This window comes from Haliotis rufescens, unplaced genomic scaffold (genome assembly GCF_023055435.1).
Source record: "Haliotis rufescens isolate VD_foot unplaced genomic scaffold, xgHalRufe1.0.p SCAF_4, whole genome shotgun sequence".
NCBI lineage: Eukaryota > Metazoa > Mollusca > Gastropoda > Lepetellida > Haliotidae > Haliotis > Haliotis rufescens.
The window spans coordinates 6,640,491-6,663,684 of NW_025964112.1; the positions used below are offsets into that span (position 1 = coordinate 6,640,491).

General features: G+C 43.3%; 2 protein-coding genes across 3 annotated transcripts in view; both read left to right on the top strand.

The window, feature by feature from the left end:
• Positions 1-7,721, top strand: part of LOC125372429 (extensin-like) — a 68,486-nt gene extending 60,765 nt beyond the window's left edge. The window contains exon 2 of the mRNA XM_048382458.1: positions 7,331-7,721. Coding sequence (XP_048238415.1) covers positions 7,331-7,721 — 391 coding nt within the window. The remainder of the gene's footprint in view (positions 1-7,330) is intronic.
• LOC124143044 (carbohydrate sulfotransferase 11-like) overlaps positions 1-23,194 on the top strand; it is an 86,248-nt gene that overhangs the window by 33,564 nt on the left and 29,490 nt on the right. The window contains exon 1 of one of the 2 annotated variants that reach the window (XM_046511841.2): positions 11,338-11,482. The exons of the other annotated variant lie outside the window; for it this stretch is intronic. The gene's annotated coding sequence lies outside the window, so the exon portion shown is untranslated. Of the gene's footprint in view, positions 1-11,337; positions 11,483-23,194 lie in introns of those variants that run through there. 2 annotated transcript variants of the gene reach the window in all.

Sequence of the window (23,194 nt, forward strand, 5' to 3'; positions counted from 1 at the left end):
TTTTGCGGTAATTTACGAAATGTTTGAGATTATTAACGTTTTATGTATATCTTTATCGTATAATCTTAAGTACTCCTGACTTTTGAAACGCTCGTTTATGGGTTCTAGACCTCTGGTAAAAAATATCATTTTGTAAGGCCAAGGTTAAAGGTCCATCTTGAAAGGCGAAAATTTTCGCCTGCAGCGCGAGTGCAACGAGCTCTGGTAGGACACACTGTTAGCATATGGCAGAACAGTATAGCTGTAGAGCTTTGAACAGTGTTTCAGTTATATCACAGCGTGTTAGCTCAACATACGAGGCTGGCAAAGTAATGCAAGTCGAAGACGTTTGCTACTTGTGTGAAACCACGATCGTCGTCCAGGGTTTCATTGATGCCAGATTAATGTGGGAAGAAAGCCCGAAGTAGCGCTGGTAACAGATGGTGTTCAAATAAATTTGCTGAAACACACATTCGTAAATATGGTGCTTATGAACCATAACTCGCCGAATTTGGGATTCGACCACGGCTATCGATGCTGGCTAATGGACGCAAATCTACCAATGGCATGTCGTTCTACATATTAAGACAACCAACATTATTTAGAAACTTACCCGCACTAAACACTGGCGGTTACTCTCAAATAGGTATACAGTAAACTACGTTTATAACGAACACGCTTATAACGAACTAAAATTAGTGGTCCCTTTGAGTTCGTTATAACCGTAGTTTAGTGTAATCGCGAATAATATTCGTCAATGCCCAAAACATGCCGTGTCAAGAACTAGGTCATTCATCCTTTTGGATATTCGGACTGGACATTCAGCTATATTCGACTTTATTATAACTAACCTCTTCATCGGCGAAAATACAGAGACTGTACGTTGTACGATAGTCATCGAGTCATACTCAAAGGCTGGGAGACTTTATGTAACATGTGACCTAAATACGTCACAGTTGATTTCGCTGCATACACAAGTCAGCATCACAGCATCTTGATTAAACATAGCTCGTAAAACAATCAATCAGTTGTGTAAACAATGTATAGTTTCCTGTGTGTTTGTAACTCGAAGCCGACACTTAAGCCGTTGGTGAAATGAACGCTTGATGACTACCTTTAAATGTTTTCACACGATGGTAGTGCGAGCGAGCTCGGCGTGCGGTGACAAAGATCTCGTCACATGACCCCCGACTTCCGTATTTCCCAGAAACAAAGGACTATACGTGTGTTACCCAGACAGAAGGGATATTGACAATCATATTGTGATCATGTTTAGTTTAGGGTACAGAGCCACGACTGCAGATTAAACACACCTTGATGTTTTAGATAGGCCAGTGGGCATGGGTATTACAGAGAAATTCAGATTTCTTGTTTGATTGTTTAAAATTACAACAAGGCAGCGTCTTATCATGTCTATTGACGTTCACAGTTTAAACTGTCTTATGCCTGTCTAATGCCTATGGTGACAAAGCTATCTAGGACCGCGTTGTAATAAATGAGCATGGTTTTACGCCACGTTTAGTCAAAGACACGGCGGGGTTCATTGAGCTTCACACATTGTATTGATGTGGCAAATCAGACCCGGGACTTATCATGACGAGCGGACGCTTTAACCACGAGGCACCCGTCCCTAGTTTGAGTAGTGGCAGTGGGGTAGCCCAGTGGTTAAAGCGTTCGCTCGTCACGCCGAAGGCCCATGATAGATTCCCCACGTGGGTACAATGTGTGAAGCCCATTTCTGATGTCCCCGGCCGTGATATTGCTGGAATATTTGCTAAAAGCGTAACCATACTCACTCACTCACTCACTAGTTTGAGTGAATGGTATCTGAAGCCGCAGTCAGCTCCAATTCATATCACAGAGGCTCGACCGAGTTCACATCAATTGTCTATAAAACGTCAACGCCAGAGAATAATCACTCTGGACTATGTCCATCTTCCCGAGGCAAGGGAGTTTACTGACTATAAAAGTCCAGTTACCACCCTTGCCGAACTAGGCTGGTATTTTGGAGTTAGAGTTAGATTTTGCCTGGACTAACGAGTCTATGCATAGTCCAATCAAAATCGCGCGCCGAAACTGTCGTGCAGATTTCGGTCGATTGCAGGATTTGCACAGCATGGTCACCGCCAACTCGTTGTCAACAGATATTTTCGGAATCTTTTCAAGTTTTTAATCAAGGTGCTCACATGATTTGATGTACTTCACGATGTCAGACCCGTTTTCGCACAATATAGATCTCGATTATCGATCAGATCGTCTTGACTGGGCGCCGCCATTTTGTTTGAAGCAAATGCAAGTGATACGAGAGGTGTAATCTGATTGGTCCATAGGAGAGACATAGAAGGGACTTAATTTGTAACAGCCACTGGTGGCGCTACGATCGAGCCCAGGAATTCCAGCCAAGTTCGGCAAGGATGGAAACTGGACGTTTAAAGTCAGTTAACAACCCTGCCTCGGGAAGATGGACTAAAAGGAATAGATCACTGAAATTCAGTGATGACACGAGGTGTTTCCGAAACAGTAAGCATGTCCTGCTGTCCCGATAGCACCCGCCAGTCACACACAATTTGGATAATAAAAGTAACGTTCACTAATACACGAACGATTTTATCACGTTGCGAACGTTTATAAAATTGTAATGTAAAAACTGATTTTCACACAGAGAAGATATCATGTCGTATGCATTTTTACTTGTTAACCGTGTGAACGAGTCCCAGTCTAAGTGAACGGATCACAGATTTCACCTTACCTTTCAGTCTAACCCCATTCCCGTTTTGTCACGTTAGATAAACACGTTAGTGTCACAAAGGAATATGACGCTGCAAGTTACCCACCTGTCGAAACCCGTGTGCTTCTTGTGTAGCTTTGTACAGGTAGGCCGACCACGCCTTGATTACAGGTAACTTGCCTGTCATTTGGATCACCCGTGAATCATAATCGAATCTTGGGTTATAATATATGGGCGTTGTATTAACGAAAAACACATCAACATCAACAGTTATGAATAAATTTGATATCTCTTGGAATCTATGATGTAAAATGGCCTATAACCCAGGGCCTGGAACCCATCCCAGCTCTCTCGGTCTGGAAGGTGTAACAAGTACAGTAAACTACGGTTATACCGAACTCAAAGGGACCACTAATTTTACTTCGTTATAACCGGTGTTCGTTAAATGCATACATACATCACATATACATCAAATGGCCGGGACCAAAAAGTAGTTCGTTACAGTAAACTACGATTATAACGAACTCAAAGGGACCACTAATTTTAGTTCGTTATAACCGCTGTTCGTTATATGCATACATACATCACATATACAGCAAATGGCCGGGACCAAAACATAAGTTCGTTATATCTGTCAGTTCGTAATAAGCGTGTTCGCTATAAACGTAGTTTACAGGATATATGTGAGTCATTACAAGCGTGTTCGTTATAAACGTAGTTTACTGTATATCTGTCAGTTCGTTATAAGCGTGTTCGTTATAAACGTAGTTTACTGTAATGTGAACAGTCCTTCATATATATCACAGTGTGTCAGCACGGGTGTACCACTACTGGACACGGGTTACAGTGTTTAGGAACCAGGTATATGCCATGCGTGACCTAATGTCTTTAAGCTCCAGTCTTTTGGTACCATTTGATGACTAACTTTAACCGGTGACTCGGTTCCACGGTTCTCTGGCCCTTACAGGACGAACCTCAAACATAATAGCGAATCCACGATTTGAACCCACGGCTATAGTATTCTGGCACGCCCAAGGGTCGCAACTCTGCATTCCGATTTGCGGCGCTTCATACGACTTAGCCCTCCTGCTCGCTACTGTCCCACAATTCCTTCATGAGGAGTTCAATTATACGTATACCCAAGCCCTCTAGGTCCCATTCTGCTCAGTTCCGCGTCTCCCTGAGGCCCAATACGTCTGGGGGCGGTGGAGTAGTCTAGTAGGTATAGCGTTCGCTCGTCACGCCCGAGACCCGGGTTCGATTCCCGACATGGGTACTATGTGTGAAGCCAAATTCTGGTGTCCTCCGCGTGATATGGGTGGAATATTGCTGAAAGCGGTGTAAAACCATACTCACTCACTTCTCATACGTCTGACTTCAGATTATGCATCTTGCGGCATCTGATGCTAGTCTTCGATGCGTTGTACATAATGTATTTTCAATCACTCATCTGTAGTGGACATCTACAAAAACAGCTTTTTGATGATGTTCATAACTTGGCACTGTGACCTGCGTTGGTATTGTTGGTGAGGTTAGACAGTTTACCAGTGCTTCCGATAGAGCCGGATTGGCACTCGGTAGATTGTTGCAGTTGCCAATTGTATAATTAGATACAAGATATCATGGTTTGAAAACAAGGATTCATTAGCTTGATCGAATTTAGTGGAAATCATAAAATACCAACTACATGAACATGTTAACACACACAACATTTCTTTGGTAATTAGTGGAACGGTTTGCGCTTAGTAGACATAATCCCAGTCTACGGCTAGCCCGACGAGTTATAGCACGTGTTGTCAGTAGGCCCTTACTAATGGGCTCAAAAACATGCAGCTGCTTGATATTTGCAAAGAATCTATTCAACTAAAAACAGAATAAAGAGATTTACATGACGCCGAACGAGGTACTATTAGAGTCATTCATCAGCAAACTCCATACACCGACATAGGCGCTCCCTCTTACATCCTTACCAACTTCTGGAGCCTTGTGCCAAGAAACGCTAACATTACAGGGCCGCACTTTATTTCAGTTCATTCAGAGTGTTTGAAGTGCATGATCATTTCATTAAACTCGTTCCGGTGATAAACTGTCTTGGCCGTAGAGATGAGCTCGTGACGCTGTGCTCAGTAAATAAGATTAAGATATTAAGGAATAGTCATTTTCTTTTTGTCTCGTAACGATGCAGCCTGTTTTCAAACCTCTGTGTAGTTAAATTTGAAACTTATACACGGCGGCGTTTTAACTGCTGTGGAGATTGTCAGTGGCCATGTTTGACAGATGATTAGGATAAACATTGTCCAAGTCAGTCTTGGAGAACAAAGGTCATGTTTCACTCATTCCCCTCCAAAATTGCTGAGTCAAACTTCCGTCTGTTCAAAAAAGCACTTAAACGTTTTAACGGCATTGGTAAATGTTTTTGCTGACTACTGATTCTCTGAAGGGCTTGAGCGTTATTTTAAGAAGCAACCATAAGAAGCAACCTTGTGACACATTTGTTATGAAATGTATTGAAGTATTTAACGAAACTTAAATCATATGTCAGGTGATATTGTAACATCAGGTCTAGAAATAGTTTGGGCCTCACCAATATGTACTGTTGAGAAACGATGTCTGCTGTACGGTTGGCGTAAGGTTAGCTTTGATGCCCATTGGAGATCTGTGAGACGACAGTGATCTACGATTAACAACATTGTCAGTGTTGACCTGTACCGTACAGCCTCTCTTTTGTGTACCCGTTGTATATATTGTGATTATTTGGTTGGTTTGTTGTTTTACGCCACACTCAGCAATATTCCAGCTATATGACGGCGGTCTGTAAATAATCGAGTCTGGACCAGACAGACCAGTGCTTAATATCATGAGCATCGATCCACGCAATTGGGATCGATGACATGCATCAACCAAGTCAGCGAGCCTGACCACCCGATCCCGTTAGTCGCCTCTTGCGACAAGCATAGTTGACTTTTACGGCAAGCATGGGTTGCTGAAGACCTATTCTACCCCGGAATCTTCACGGGTCGTATATATTGTGAGCGACGTTCGGTACATTATTGATGGAAAATAGGCATTATTATCATTATTATTGTTGTTGTTGTTGTCGTCGTCGTCGTCGGATATACGTGTGTATCATGAAGAGGCGGGTTTGTCTTAACGCTTCTTGGAGCAGTATTTCCGTTATATCAGGTAAAATAAACAATGAAGGAAAGCCAACACTCTCAGGTCATAGAAGTTTTCCAGTTATATGACACCCAAGAGCATAGCTATGGTGCTGACAGTCCTGCACATTCGAACCGACGATCAGCGGATCCTAAGGGACATAACTCTGCACAGAGAATCCCAGAGCCAGTGGGCCACCGAAGCTCCCTACCTTTACAGAACATTAGCCAAACGTTTACTGTTATTACTGGTTTTATACCGTTTTAACAGATTACGTGAAGGTCGCGGCGAAGAACACCGCCTGACATAAAGTTTTAGATTGACTTTAAGAAATTGGTAGAATACCGGGTGATATTTCAAGGTTACGTCCTGGAAGAAAGAACAAAAAATAGTCGTGGTTACACGCAAACATAGATGTACAGAACCAAACCAAGACTCGTGGCGGCGTCATCGAACACTTGATTGGCTCGATCGTTTCAACTCGAGTATCCAACTTTTCGTGATTGCTGTGCATGTTAACTAAAAAGGAAATGGTCTTTGTAAAGCCTGTTCAAGATTATTATACATCAATGGTTACCTGTAAAGAGATGAAGAAAAGGAATTTGAAGGTGTTTCTTTGGAGAGTTGTTATTTATAGATTCCTTCAGTCCCCACAGCTGCTTTGTCGGTGAAGCTGATCACCTGGCTGGCAGGTCAGCTTGACACTGCTAATCAGTTCATTCAACCCTCACCACGAACACCCCAGCGACCAGCCCTACACTAGCCCCACCACCACCCACACCGCCGTCCATACTAAAACCCACACCACCGTCCACACCATCGACCACATCACCAACCCCTCTTGCTCCACCCCAGCGACCAGCCCTACACTAGCCCCACCACCACCCACACCGCCGTCCATACTAAAACCCACACCACCGTCCACACCATCGACCACATCACCAACCCCTCTTGCTCCACCCCAGCGACCAGCCCTACACTAGCCCCACCACCACCCACACCGCCGTCCATACTAAAACCCACACCACCGTCCACACCATCGACCACATCACCAACCCCTCTTGCTCCACCCCAGCGACCAGCCCTACACTAGCCCCACCACCACCCACACCGCCGTCCACACCATCGACCACATCACCAACCCCTCTTGCTCCATCCCAGCAACCAGCCCTACACTAGCCCCACCACCACCCACACCGCCGTCCATACTAAAACCCACACCACCGTCCACACCATCGACCACATCACCAACCCCTCTTGCTCCACCCCAGCGACCAGCCCTACACTAGCCCCACCACCACCCACACCGCCGTCCACACCATCGACCACATCACCAACCCCTCTTGCTCCATCCCAGCAACCAGCCCTACACTAGCCCCACCACCACCCACACCGCCGTCCATACTAAAACCCACACCACCGTCCACACCATCGACCACATCACCAACCCCTCTTGCTCCACCCCAGCGACCAGCCCTACACTAGCCCCACCACCACCCACACCGCCGTCCACACCATCGACCACATCACCAACCCCTCTTGCTCCACCCCAGCAACCAGCCCTACACTAGCCCCAGCACCACCCACACCACCAACAACACCACCGTCTCGACCACATCACCAACCCCTCTTGCTCCACCCCAGCGACCAGCCCTACACTAGCCCCACCACCACCCACACCGCCGTCCACACCATCGACCACATCACCAACCCCTCTTGCTCCATCCCAGCAACCAGCCCTACACTAGCCCCACCACCACCCAAACCGCCGTCCATACTAAAACCCACACCACCGTCCACACCATCGACCACATCACCAACCCCTCTTGCTCCACCCAAGCGACCAGCCCTACACTAGCCCCACCACCACCCACACCGCCGTCCACACCATCGACCACATCACCAACCCCTCTTGCTCCACCCCAACAACCAACCCTACTCTAGCCCCAGCACCACCCACACCACCAACAACACCACCGTCTCGACCACCGCCACGACCACCAGCCACACCACCGTCCACACCACCATCCACACCACCCACACCATCGACCACATCACCAACCCCTCATACTCCACCCCAACAACCAACCCGACTCTAGCCCCACCACCACCCACACCACCATCCACATTACCACCCACACCACCCACACCACCATCAACACCACCGTCTCGACCACCGGCCCGACCACCACCAACACCACCACCCCAATAATTCCACAGTCATGATTTGGTTTAAACCGTTACTGGGCCACATTAAAACGCTGGTTTAAACCGTTTCTGTTCCACATTTAAACGCTGCTTTAAACCGTTTCTGTTCCACATTTAAACGCTGCTTTAAACCGTTACTAGTCCACACTTAAACGCTGCTTTAAACCGTCACTGACTAGCGTGTGTACACATGTTAGAACTTACGGTGATATATGACTAATGAAATCATCAAGGGAGGAGGGTCATTATGATGATAAGTAGGTCATGATATGATGATGGCACTTATCTCCCACTCCTTGTAAAGTGCCACGGTGCATAAGAAACGGGTTTCATTTCTTGTTGTCGATGCCCCTATTTCAGTGTCCGGTCACTTAAGGTCAGCTGGTACACGAAGATCAAAGGCCAAATGCGGCCGTTTGAGGCTAAAAACTAAAGAAAAATGTGGTATTGTATTATATCACGTCATCACACCATATGTTGGCACAGCTATGTCCCTTCACGGAAATAGGAGCTGACTGACAAAATGAGGTCGTGTAGATGAGACTGATTCGGGATTTTTTGGCATACCACCCTCGTGGGCCCGACACGCTCCGTGTAAATATTCGCTTTACCGTCCAAATTTCTGGGGGTTTTATCACACAAAAAGCGTCGCTTTTGCCTGTTCGCCGGTTGTGTCACACATTGTGATATGTGATCGTTTGAGTTGTTATTTGGGGATTTAGGTTTTATTTGAAACAAATTTAACATTTCAGAAATGTTTACTTCATAAATGGCCGTGTCAGGATCCGATAAATTCAGGTTCGAATCCCAGATTCTCCATAATGACTCCAGGTTTGACACCACCACACCCTTGTTTGTGGGTTGCACCAATGTGGTAAATGTCTAAGACCTGCATCAATCCGGTCTTTATCCGGGCATGTAGTTGTCCCGCCCTGATATAACTGGAATACAGGTCAAAGTAGCTTTAAATCAAACTCACTCACTCCCATCAAGCAACCCCTCATTGACACCAGTTTAGCATTGTCTGTCTCGAGAATCTTGAAAGCGTCATATGTCTTGCCCAGGTTACGTTTATTTTCAATGCTTTTTTCCGAGCAAACAGACTGTCGTGACACAAATTCTAAAACCGAACCCTCCCACCATTCATCTTTAACGTACCACTAGGAAGATGTACTGGTCGACATGATAGCCTTAACATCGGTCGTTATTTAACCATTGTGACCCACAGAAGTGAATGTACCTTCTTCAGAACACTAGCTACCACCTAATTTCATGGTTCAGTAGGTTTCCTGTTAATGGAACATATCGTTGTCATTAGTTCCCGATGGGAGGAACAGTGAGTCACTGTCAGTTTGTTTCCTACGTCAGGTGTCAAGATATGTTGGCCTTAAGTACAAACATTATTTCATAAAGCCGTGTTCTGTGGGGGCTGTTAGGGTCATAGCGTCACAGAGAGCCACGGGGGAGTTAGGTGGTGTGATAGTAGCAGCAGCAGCAGTTGAAGATGGAGTTGGGATGAGAGTGAAAAGTTAGTTGTGTAATAATAGCAGCAGCAGCTGAAGATGGATCGGGGTGAGAGTGTCAGCCGCAGGTACGTGGGTGTTATGGTAGCAGCAATAATTGAAAATGGGTCGGGGTTTTAGTAGCAACTTTAGCTGTAGTAGCAGCAACAATTAAAGTTGGATCGGGTGCTTTAGTAGCAACTTTACCTGTAGTATCAGCAACAATTCAAATTGGATTGGGGGGTTTAGTAGCAACTTTACCAGTAGTAACAGCAACAATTAAAGTTGGATCAAGTGGTTTAGTAGCAACTTTACCTGTAGTAGCAGCAACAATTAAAGTTGGATCGGGAGGTTTAGTAGCAACTTTACCTGTAGTAGCAGCAACAATTAAAGTTGGATCGGGTGGTTTAGTAGCAACTTTACCTGTAGTAGCAGCAACAATTCAAATTGGATCGGGAGGTTTAGTAGCAACTTTACCAGTAGTAGCAGCAACAATTAAAGTTGGATCAAGTGGTTTAGTAGCAACTTTACCTGTAGTAGCAGCAACAATTAAAGTTGGATCGGGAGGTTTAGTAGCAACTTTACCTGTAGTAGCAGCAACAATTAAAGTTGGATCGGGTGCTTTAGTAGCAACTTCACCTGTAGTATCAGCAACAATTCAAATTGGATTGGGGGGTTTAGTAGCAACTTTACCTGTAGTAACAGCAACAATTAAAGTTGGATCGGGTGGTTTAGTAGCAACTTTACCTGTAGTATCAGCAACAATTCAAATTGAATTGGGATTTTTAGTAGCAACGTTACCTGTAGTAGCAGCAACAATTAAAGTTGGATCGGGAGGTTTGGTAGTAACTTTACCTGTAGTAGCAGCAACATTTAAAGTTGGATCGGGTGGTTCAGTAGCTGCTGTAGCAGTTGGCGTTATATTTGGGGGCTTATTGGCACTCTCAGAAACATGAACGCATGAAACTGAACAGTAGAAATACAGTCGCGTGTCACAGTAGTGACCCACTGTTTCTGTGACAGGAAAATATTTCTTCATATGACTCAACATGATGCAACACAGTGAGTGTTTTGTTACACGATTTTACTGGACTTTTTTGCTCACGTCATGGATCAGTTTCGTATTAGACTGTGTACATTACAATGTGGCGTGTGTCTTCGGGAAGTCGGCTTTCTTGGAAACGTTGAAGGTCGCCTGTAAATCAGAGGTCCCGGTCACAGTGCGCCTGGTGTGTGTAGCCAGCAACACACAAACCCCTATAACTTACAATGTAGTCATATATTTATTTATAGACTCAGATATAGTAACACGTACAATAGGAAGCATTTGATTCAGTCTCTTTATGCATGTAATTGTAGGCATTGGGGTGATAGATGACAAAATTAGCAACTTTTCATAGCCAGTTGTTCAAACACATACCGTTTGGGACAAGCATAGGAGCACTAAACTCGAGTGGCCTAATCGCCTCAGGCGCTGCAATTCGCTGTGCAGAGTTGCGTCCCTTGGGTGTGTCAGAAACTGATGATCGATGGTTAAAATCCACTATTCCCTCTGATTATGGTCCAAGATTTGTGCAGCTGTTCTCAGAGGACTGTGGAGCCTGGTCACCCTTTAAATATAGTCTTCGAGTCATAGCGAAAGATCAGAACTTGAAGACCTGAAGTAAGACATCGTGATTGACCGCATATCGCAAAACGAAATTTTAGTAAACATTGAAGAGGTCTGTGTTCCTGTTACGCAATACCTACACTCAACTTATTCGTCAAAGGATCGTTCAATGGATACCTTTGCCTACTTGTTTAATATACCTCTTTTTACATTTTGTGATATCAAATATACAAGCTAACGGCATAACGTCATCTGCCAACCCGGCGTTCAACAGGTAAAAAAGCCACGCCTTGATTACAGGTAAGTCTCCAGTGAATCATCATCAAGCTGATATCGTTGTTGTCGTTGCTGTGGTTTATTGAGACGTGCAGATAAGCTAGTGTGTTTAGCATGCCAAAACTCCGCCAAACAAGTGTTCATTGCTCTAACATGTACAGTTATGTGAAGTTTAGTGAAGAAAACGTCAAACACCTGTTAATTATCCCCACATGTATAGTTTATCGCGTTAGGTCCAGAGTGAGTGTGTATGGTTTTACGCCGCTTTTAGCAATATTCCAGCAATATCACGGCGGGAACACCAGAAATGGGCTTCACACAATGTCGGGAATCGGACCCGGGTCTTCGGCGTGACGAGCGAACGCTTTAACCACTGGGCTACCCGACCGCCCCCATTAGGTCCAGAAAACGCAGTCGTTATCCTAACATATATGGTTATATGTATTCCTTTGAAAAAAAAAGTCTGAACCCTATCAACTAACCTAATATTTAGCTTTACATTATGTAGTGGTTGTGTGAATCGGACATAACATCATAGCTGCTAGGTAAACCAGTGATTGAAAGTGCGAGCACCAATCCACTCCGTCAGACGAAATCACTGTGGCAGCTTCTTAAATCACACGCCCAGTTCGTGGCAGCTCTGTTGTACAGGGGTAACCTCATAAATTATCTGTGTCAAGCCCCTTTGATAAAGCGTCTTGATACCTAGCTAAAAGACTAACATTTAGTCTATGAAATCTTATATTACACAATATCCTTCTTGGCTCTAAAAACATCATTTCCCTATGCTGTGGAATTGAGCTAGCTAGAGCTGGCTGGACTTACTTTTTTAAACGCTTCTAGATTGTGTTTTTTATTCATAAAATAAATATATTCCACAGTCATGGTGCAGGACTACCTAGCTTATTACAGTTTCAGTTTTTGAAACCATGCTTACGTGTAATTCCAGGTAATGTTTCTAAGGTGAGTGTAGTTTAAACCTCTCGATTTTACAGTATGTGCAGACATCGCTGCACATTAACACGCAGATGCCCCGTTTATCGCTAGTCCGGCACGTGTGGCACTGTGCTCCGGGACACATGAAGATGCTCGGTATTTGTACAGAATCTGTGCAACTTAGACGAGAACAAAGAGTGCCAGTATCAGTTATAAACAAATGTCAAACACACACACACGCACGCACGCACGCACGCACGCACGCACGCACGCACGCAAGCACGCACGCACGCACGCACACTGATACGTTCGGTCGCTCTGTAACTAGCTTTTGAAATGGTGTGCGTTCATACTACGTTTTACTATAATGGTATCTCCACTCTTCATTTCTCACTCTCTCATTTACTACTCTCTTATATAGACCTTCACACATCCACTAGTCTCTCCTACAGACCCTCACACATCCACTAGTCTCTCCTACAGACCCTCACACATAAACTTGTCTCATACCGACCTTCACATTTCTCCTAGTCTCTCCTACACACATCCACTAGTCTCTCCTACACACATCCGCTAGTCTCTCCTACACACATCCACTAGTCTCTCCTACACACATCCACTAGTCTCTCCTACACACATCCACTAGTCTCTCATACACACAACCACTAGTCTCTCCTACACACAAACACTAGTCTCTCCTACACACAACCACTAGTCTCCCCTACACACATCCACTAGTCTCTCCTACACACATCCACTAGTCTCTCCTACACACAACCACTAGTCTCTCCTACACACATCCACTAGTCTCTCCTACACACATCCACTAGTCTCTCCTACACACATCCACTAGTCTCTCCTACACACAACCACTAGCCTCTCCTACACACAACCACTAGTCTCTCCTACACACATTCACTAGTCTCTCCTACACACAAACACTAGTCTCTCCTACACACAACCACTAGTATCTGCTACACACAAACACTAGTCTCTCCTACACACAACCACTAGTCTCTCCTACACACAACCACTAGTCTCTCATACACACATCCACTAGTCTCTCCTACAGACCCTTTCAACAAATCTATTCCCTAACATGTTAACAACCTTAGCAAGTCTAGATTTCTTTAGTTTTCAGCTTTGAAAATGAAAACGTGTCAGGCTCTTTTTTTATTACAAAAAACACATTGAATTTTACCAAAAAGTCGTTAAAACAGTTTCAGAGACTGAATGACAACACACACGATCAGGTGGAGAGAGCACAACACGAACTTGAACCATTCCACCATTCTGAAAAACATATAACTATGTAATATTAGCGCAAATTCTGCATATTAAACAAGTGTTTTAACAATTATGACATGTTTAGAATCACGAGCAGGCAACAAAAAGTGAAAGGTCAGGTATATGGTATTATTTTCAAGAATGTTATGTGCATCCAATTTCCCATAAAGTTGGGTTTCCAGTACCTCGTGTTAAATATCCCGACCCTTGACCTTGTAGTCATCGTAATATAAGTTGTATATGTGTATATATTTCTTTAATTTACTTATCTTAACACATTCGGCGCATCCCTTCGCTGTTTTGCTGATGTGCCCATGTAGTGCAAATGGTAACCGATCATTCGCGAGCAGTTGCATTCCGGACAAAACCCGAAAACGGAAACTACGACTATTGCCGAGGATTGGAATATGTGAATTGTGAAGTCCACTTAATATGGGTTTATGATGTATTCATGTAAAAAAAGATGATTTGTACTTAAACATATAACGTTACAAAGTTATGTTTTGTCAAACTCCTATCTCGTCTGTGGCTGACGTTACTCTGTTGAATTGATGGCTTTATACCTCGAACAAACAGACAGTCATGACATAGCTAAAAGAAATGACTTTACCCCACCCAGTAACCCATCGCTGGACAATAGCTGGGGAGTGGGAGGGCCTCAATATCAGGCAGTGTCTACGTTACAGCTGATAGACGTGAATGGGCCATTAGTGGTATATCAGCTGCCACCTGCTTGCATGGTTCAGCGGAACGTCTCAACAACCGTCCTAGTATATAATAGTTCTATTCATATCATCAGCTCTCGATGAGAGGGTGGAAGCATTGTCGGTTTGAATGAACATTTCTACTTCGGCATCACTATTTATTATTTCGGAGATTAATGTGGGTGTGGTAAACATTAAAAAAGAAAGTCACTGGATCATATACTACTCAATAGATGTTAAATAGCACCCGATTTTTTTCATATAACTTTAGTTAATCTACCACGTGCTACCATTAACTGTTAATCTCTCGTCATGACAGATTATATAGTTTATAGGGCCTGCATAGGGAGTGATTTGGGTTCAACGCCGCTTTTGGACAGTGTGTCAGTGCTATCAAGGGGTGTCAGCTTGAAGTGATTTCATAAACCATACTGTGAACGCTTTGTATAACATTAACACTGGGTAGGTTTTGTTGGTTTGTTTGCAATATTCCAGATATATGACGGCGGTCTGTAAATAATCGAGTCTGGACCAGACAATCCAGTGATTGACATCGTAACCATCGATCCACGAAATTGGGATACGATAACATCCATCAACCAAGTCAGGGAGCCTGACCACCCGTGAGTCCCCTCTTACGACAAGCATAGTCCCCTCTTACGACAAGCATAGTCCCCTCTTACGCCAAGCATAGTCCCCTCTTACGACAAGCATAGTCCCCTCTTACGACAAGCTTAGTCCCCTCTTACGACAAGCATAGTCCCCTCTTACGACAAGCATAGTCCCCTCTTACGACAAGCATAGTCCCCTCTTACGACAAGCATAGTCCCCTCTTACGACAAGCATAGTCGCCTTTTACGACAAGCATAGTCGCCTTTTACGGCGGCTCTTCACCGGTCACTGTGTGGGTCAGCGGTCATCACACACATGAATCCTCAACACTTTGGACATGACTTTAGATTCAACCAATACATATTTTACATAATTTACGAATCTCACACGTTCGCTTGAAGACTCTTGCAAATATCATAAAACAGTAGTAGTATTACAAGCAAATAACATTTTTACGTTTTGGAGTAGATCCTGATCTCTCCGTGGATATCCGTAACGTAGCACACAATATATATGGCGATGCATCAAGTCTCCGATGACGCGTTTCCGTTATCTCTGTATCATCGGATCCACCATTATAATGACCCCCATGGGGGTTCCGGGAAAGATGCCGGCGATCGCGGCTCACCAAATCGATCACTGGATTGTCTGGTCCAAACTCGATTAATTACAGGCCGGAAATAATACAGTTTGAACGTTGCCGAGTGCGTCGTTAAACAACAAACGTTTGTAATAATTACTGGAGGCCTGTGATTTTTTTTAAATATCATAAATTATATTTTTCCAAGAGAAACACTGAAAAAAAACAATTTTATTCCTCTCAACGATAATTAACTTTCATTGAAAGAATAATAAAAATATGAAAGCACGGTACTTGAGACACACTATTTCCGATACCACGTGCATTTCCCACGCCATGGACACGTGTGAAACATGACATGTTCGCGGGCTTGATGGTATTGTGAAAACTCTTCATCACACACATAAAGCACACTAAACTTTACATCTGATGTCCATGTGTTTTTGTTGGAACCACAGGATGAGCTCCTTGCAGTCAATATGTCCTCCATATGTACATAATCACGGCACACGTCGCCGACGTATGGCCTACTAAACCTGAAGCGAGCCCTAAGTGCCCTGTATGGAGTTGCGTAACCAGACACTCATTGCCGCGTGTCATTGAGCGGAAATGGCGTAATAGTGCCAGACGTTAGAGAGAATCAAAATTTGGCATATGGGATTTTGTATTTTGCTTCAGACGAAAATCTTGATTGTAAAATAATAGATCTCGTTCAAAATACATTTACAAATGCCTTTAGATGGAGAAAATGTTATGTTTAATTTCAGGATGTTTGGTGCTTAGCGTGCAAATTATCATGTATACGAACACAGAAATTCCCACTGATAACAGTGAAGTAAAGCTCCTTGTAAGTACACCAGATATTTAATCATATCACTTCCTTAAACTTACATTAGTTGTGACATGAGATCTCGTCTCTCATATGATTAGTATTTAAGCATCTGAATCCGCGTAGGTGACCGGCTCAGAATTGGTCCCCAACAACCAATCTTTGTCGAAAGTGGCGACCTTGGATCGGGTTGTCACATGACTTGGTTGATTGGATGTCTTCGTACCCCAAAGGCGCTATGCATTCCCCGTCGTATCAATCTCTGGTTCACCACGAGTATACCTGGAATATTGCTGAGTGTGGTGATGAACATCAAACGTAATGGCGAAATCATGACAACCTGTTGTGCATTCAACTAATCAATCGAATGATTTCTCCGAATTAAACTATGTTATAGTTGACAGGGGCGGTGGGGTAGCCTAGTGGTTAAAGCGGTCGCTCGTCACGCCGAAGACCCGGGTTCGATTCCCGACATGGGTACAATGTGTGAAGCCCATTTCATGTGTCCCCCGCTGTGATATTGCTGGAATATTGCTAAAGGCGGCGTAAAACCATACTCACTGACTGAGTATAGTTGACAAATATTTGCTCTATAATTTTGAATAATGATCTATAATTGCGTCCGGGGTTTATTTGTTAAAATGCACATTCAGCATAGCTAGGGATTCCTGGCTCAGAATCAGCTGCAGTAATAGCATGACGTCGACATTATGGTTTGAAACAAATAAATAACGCTAAAACGTCAGTTCACGGTATCCTGCAGAGAGGACGTTAATGCCCGCTACCCGTAGTATAGCCATCTCAAAGGAGCCAATATTTGTCTGTTAAAGAAGGTCTAGTAAAATGAGTGAGTCTGATTCGGTTATAACGAACTCAAAGGGACTACTAATTTTAGTTCGTTATAACCGTAGTTCGTTATAAGCAAATATACAGCATAACTACAGCAAATAGTCGGGACCAAAAAGTAAGTTCGTTATATCCGTCAGTTCGTTATAAGCGTGTTCGTTATAACCGTAGTTTACTGTACATGTATTATGGTAACTTGCCAGTCAAAGAATCACAACAGGAGTATGGCATAAATAAGCAGATAAGGTCTTTGGTTGATGGTATTGAGAAGACATATCAAAATTGATTATGGCTTTGGGTTTTCATTGTTTACGGCATTATGTTTACCGTAATATAGTGAGTGAGTGAGTGAGTTTGGTTTAACGCCGCTTTTAACAGTATTCCAGTTATACCACGTAGTGTCGGCTTAATGTGGGAGGAAAGCCCGAAGTGATGCAGGTCTCAGACGTTTACCACTTCGGTGAAACCCAGGAGCACGGGTATGGTGCTGACAAACCTAGAAACATAATCGGGGCGAACCGGGATTCGAACCCACAATCATAGGTTCCTGGCGTGCCCAAGGGACGCAACTCTGCACAGCGAATCGCGGCGCCTTAGACGACTGGGCCACCCGTGCCCCCTTTACCGTAATATAACTTCACTTCTTTTGGCAGAGATTTCTTATGAGAATGGCAAGGGTTTTGTCGCATTTATTTACTGTTTATGGTATTACCGTAGATAATGTCATATTGCTGCAGCGCCGGCGAGTGTGTGAATGTTGTTGTAAGCTTCATTCAGCAACATTCCAGTGTGTGAATGTTGTTTTGTGCCGTACAAATAATGTATTCCAAAACCTACAGGAAAATATAATTTGTCCTTAGCTTTTATAAAAAATTATAAAATGTACTTTGGACATGCTGAATGTGTTAAAAACGTATTGTGAATATTTGTAAATTGAATTAAAACGGCAACTCCTTTCAGACACAAAGTTGTGTTTTGAGGAATCAGCCTTAGAAACATCCCATCTCTAACAAAATAAACCAATCCCGCACCCCACCACAACCCACCTCCCCCTATAACGGTGGGTTCTGATGATAATTCTTCAGAAACTTAATCACTAAGATCATGTTTTATGATTGCAACGTTCGTTATGGAACACATTGCGACCATGGCAAACCGTTTTAAAAAATTGGCACGTTCAAAGTAGCTTTCACTTCTTATGTTTCCTTTGAAAAAAAATGTTATGCTGACATTTCCTTTTCGCTGTCGTGACCCAGTTAAGTCTAACCTTTCTTTTTTTTCAAAATATGCTCCTCCTCGCCAATGTGAAGCCTTAGCTGCTGTAAAAACACGGCAGGTTATTGGAATACCAGTTCTAACACGCCAAGCCCTAATTTGAAATCTAAATGTTTTTATTTTGAAATTTGAGTTACAAGTTGAGAAGGGAAAATCTTTGAAATAGACTTAGCAACTGGCGGAGGCCGTTGATTAGCATAGCTGAAGGGGCATCTCAAACCATTCGGTTGTAAATGATGCTTTCTGTTTCATTTTCGATGTTAAAAAGGGATTTTTTGACGAAAAACAGCTTTGTTTTCACTGCACAGCTCAGCGAGGTCATGTGTCTGCTGTAATACCCCAACAACATCTGAAGGAAAGATGGAGTTAGCAGACATTGTCTGCGTCTTGTACTCCGTGGGTTCTGGTATAGTCGTAAGGGGACGATCACTGGATGCTTCTGGGGAAGAAGGAGTAATAATATGTTCCAGAAAAAATTAAAGAATATAACAAATTTACAAAGTTAATCCTGAAAATGTTGGATATTCTGAAAAACAATGTTGTAAATTCAAAATACTTGTGTAACTCCTCCTTCAGGGAAAACACGAATTTGGATGATAAAACCATTAATGTACGAAAAACACAATGTGTTTGGCGTTTAACTTGAATTTAAAGAAAAGGTGTCCTTCGGTTCACATATAATGCCTACTTTAACGAGGTCTCAAAATAACAAAAATCCCTATTGACATAAAAAGATAAAATACTACTGCAACCATAAACATTTCTGCATTTGTTTTCATTTGAACTCTTTAATTAATCAAAAGATAATTATTAGTGATCTTTAGGCAATTAATTCCGTCGTGGTGTCCTTTTAAATGCAAATATGTACAGCCAAATATTTATGTTTTAGCAGTGCGTTTCTAATTGTTTCCAGTATATATTCAGTTTGCCTCTGTTTTTTCCTCTGTCTCTAATTCTTCTCCTTGTCTCTGATCCTGTCAATTCTGTGCTTACATTCTCTCAATTGTCTTCTGGGGCGGTCGGGTAGCCTAGTGGTTAAAGCGTTCGCTCGTCACGCTGAAGACCCGGGTTCGATTCCCGACATGGGTACAATGTGTGAAGCCCATTTCTGGTGTCCCCCGCCGTGATATTGCTGGAATATTGCTAAAAGCGGCGTAAAACCATACTCACTCACTCACTCACTCACTAAATTGTCTTCTCACATTCTCATATACAAACTTAACTCTGACATTAACTTTCACATAATACTGTATATGTTCTGTGTCTTCAAATATGGAACGGGACATGGGTGGTCGCTCTGTGGAGTTGCGTCCCTTGAACACGCCAGAAATCATTGTTGGTTCGAATCCCGGTTCGACCCGATTATGTTTCTAGGTTTGTCAGTACCAGACCCGTGCGCGTGGGTTTCCGCAAATTGGTAAGCGGCTGAAGCCTGCGTCACTTTGGACTTTCCATCCTCATCAAGCTGACACACCGTGATATAACTGGAATACTGTTTAATGTGGTGTTAAACCCAAATCACTCATATAATGAACTAAAGTTAATTAAATACCTTAGCAACAACGAATACATACACACATTAAAAGACTCCAATGAACAATTTTGAAACCAGTGTCACCCAACTTAACGAGGTGAGGTGAGGTGCAATGGGATTTTTGCACTTATATAGCGACGTGCATGCACGTGTGTGTGTGTGTGTGTGTGTGTGGGGGGGGGGGGGGGGGGGGGGGGGAGCTGCTTGTACTAGTGCGAACTAATGCCAGCTTTATAGTGCTAGCCCACTGAGATACCATGCCGCAGATTAACCAGAATACTCCACTCGGACACAATATATTCACTCCGAGCCGGCCACCCCTTGTTTTAGCCCCTTAATGCCGAGCGCCAGACAAGGCAACAACAAGTACCATCGTTTAACGTCCTTTGCTATGACGCGGCCGGGGATGGAACCCCGAACCTTCAGCTCTCCGTGTGGACGCTCTCCCACTAGACCACGGAGGCGGTCCCAACTTAATGAACACGCTATAATCCAAACCAGACACAATCTCCTTTCTCAGACGTAATGCAATCTACATATGGTAATAATCGCACGTGTGGTTCCCACTTTGTCGGATCTCAAAGCTTACCGGTGATGTTTCCTGTTGAATTTTAATGGCATTGCCAACAACTTTCTTCCATAAAATTAAATTCCCATGCCGCGTTGCCACCGTGGCACCAGCTCCCCAGTCTCCGCCTGTCTGCTAGAACATTTACTGTTAATGAGATGATAGCGTATCCATGCAGAACACTATTGCACAATTGGGTATACACAAAACGGTAATGTGTACCAGAGCGTGGTAGATACACTTCGAATACCGGACATTGTTCAATATGGAAACTGGATTTTTTAAAACACATTGTTTTTCTCAAATTTATATCTTTTTGTGTGCGGGCTGTGTTCCTAAGGGTGGGAGTAACTGTGATCTTATTTATGACAAGTTTTTTTCATGTCGGCGCTTCACAAAGTGGAATTTATGTCAATAAATCATTTGGAAATCATCATTATGGTATATGTGTGTCCCGTGCTGTGTTTTACGGAATGAAAGACTGGGTTCAACTTCTTACCAGCTACCCACACTTGTCGTAACAGGCGACTATGCTTGTGGTAAGAGGGAACTATGCTTGTCGTAAGAGGGAACTATGCTTGTCGTAAGAGGGGACTATGCTTGTGGTAAGTAGGGACTATGCTTGTCGTAAGAGGGAACTATGCTTGTCGTAAGAGGGAACTATGCTTGACGTAAGAGGGAACTATGCTTGACGTAAGAGGGAACTATGCTTGACGTAAGAGGGAACTATGCTTGTCGTAAGAGGGAACTATGCTTGACGTAAGAGGGGACTATGCTTGACGTAAGAGGGAACTATGCTTGACGTAAGAGGGAACTATGCTTGTCGTAAGAGGGAACTATGCTTGACGTAAGAGGGAACTATGCTTGACGTAAGAGGGGACTATGCTTGACGTAAGAGGGAACTATGCTTGACGTAAGAGGGAACTATGCTTGTGGTAAGTAGGGACTATGCTTGACGTAAGAGGGAACTATGCTTGACGTAAGAGGGAACTATGCTTGTCGTAAGAGGCGACTACCGGCATCGAAGGTCCGGCTCGCTGATTTGGTTGAAGCATGTCGTCGTATCCCAATTACGTGGATCGATGCTCATGATATCAATCACTGAATTGTCCAGACTCCATTATTTACAGACCGCCGTCATTTAGATGGAATAATGCTGATTATCTTGATATATATAAAGCGTCTAAACTAACCTATAATCAGTGTTTTTAATCATGACGATTTGGGGATATTGCGCTCATCTGAATGGTTTGGATTGACCAATATACGACGGCAGTTGTATAGTATCCAACATCTCAATATTAACTTCTTTAATTAATAGAATTTGCTCCAATCAATTACAAAACAGGAACAGTAAGAACTTTGCAATCTTTCTTTTGAGCTGTTTGACTGGCATATTGAGATGTTGGTAAGTAACATTAAGACAAGATCATTTATGGATGACAAGTTCTTTATTCTGTTATAATGCGACGTTTCAGTATAGTTCCTTTTACCGTTGTGGGGGCACGGGCAGCCCAGTCGTCCAAGGCGCCGCGATTCGCTGTGCAGAGTTGCGTCCCTTGGGCACGCCAGGAACCTATGATTGTCGGTTCGAATCCCGGTTATGTTTCTAGGTTTGCCAGCACCATACCCGTGCTCGTGGGTTTCACCGAAGTGTAAACGTCTGAGACCTACATCACTTCGGGCTTTCCTCCCACATTAAGCTGACACGTTGTGATATAACTGGAATACCGTTAAAAGCAGCGTTAAACCCAACTCACTCACTTACTTCTAATGTTGGGCATTTACGAGCGCTGCCAGGTCAGCAGCTTTCCATCCGTGTTTTGTACATCTTGATCATTCTTCTAATTAAGACACTCTTACTACACAACACAAACAACCACTTATCCATGAAAGAGACCTTGTCTCGTTCACGGCGAACACGCTTGGTAACTCTTAAAGTGTTAAGAGGCGTCTAACTGTATTTAATTAATGGCTCAATGCGCATGAAAACCAAGCTTCTAATGACGTCTTAGTTTAATTAGCTTAGACAACGAGAGCTTCCATTTAAGCACTTGCTAAAACAACATCAGCATTTAAGTTTCTTTAATTACTCACAATTAACAGACTTCTGTTGGCAGCCCGACTCGTCAAGTACACAACAACCTGGGGCATCACCACTTGAGAACTGTGTGTCATGTGTCTATGAACCGTAAAGTGTCCAATTAAAATCGTCCAATTAAAGGACATTGTTTTTGTAAGGAAATTAGTATAACTATCTGTGTGAGAGGGCACGCTGGCCCCATATCAACACTGACATTCTCGCAGTAACAGGATAACTTAACATTCTTCAAGTATAAGGAAAAACCACTGTTGTACGGTATGTGCTATCTCTCTTCCGCCACTTGGCACAGCATGCATTGATTTAAATTTTAACTGTGAAAAATGTGTCGGTGTAAGTATTTGTCTCTATGTATAATGTATAACTATATAACACATTTCCAACTTGATGTTGATACATGGATAATCACTTTAATTCATTCTGTGTAAATATCGTACTTACATAAAATATATATGTTCTGGGTA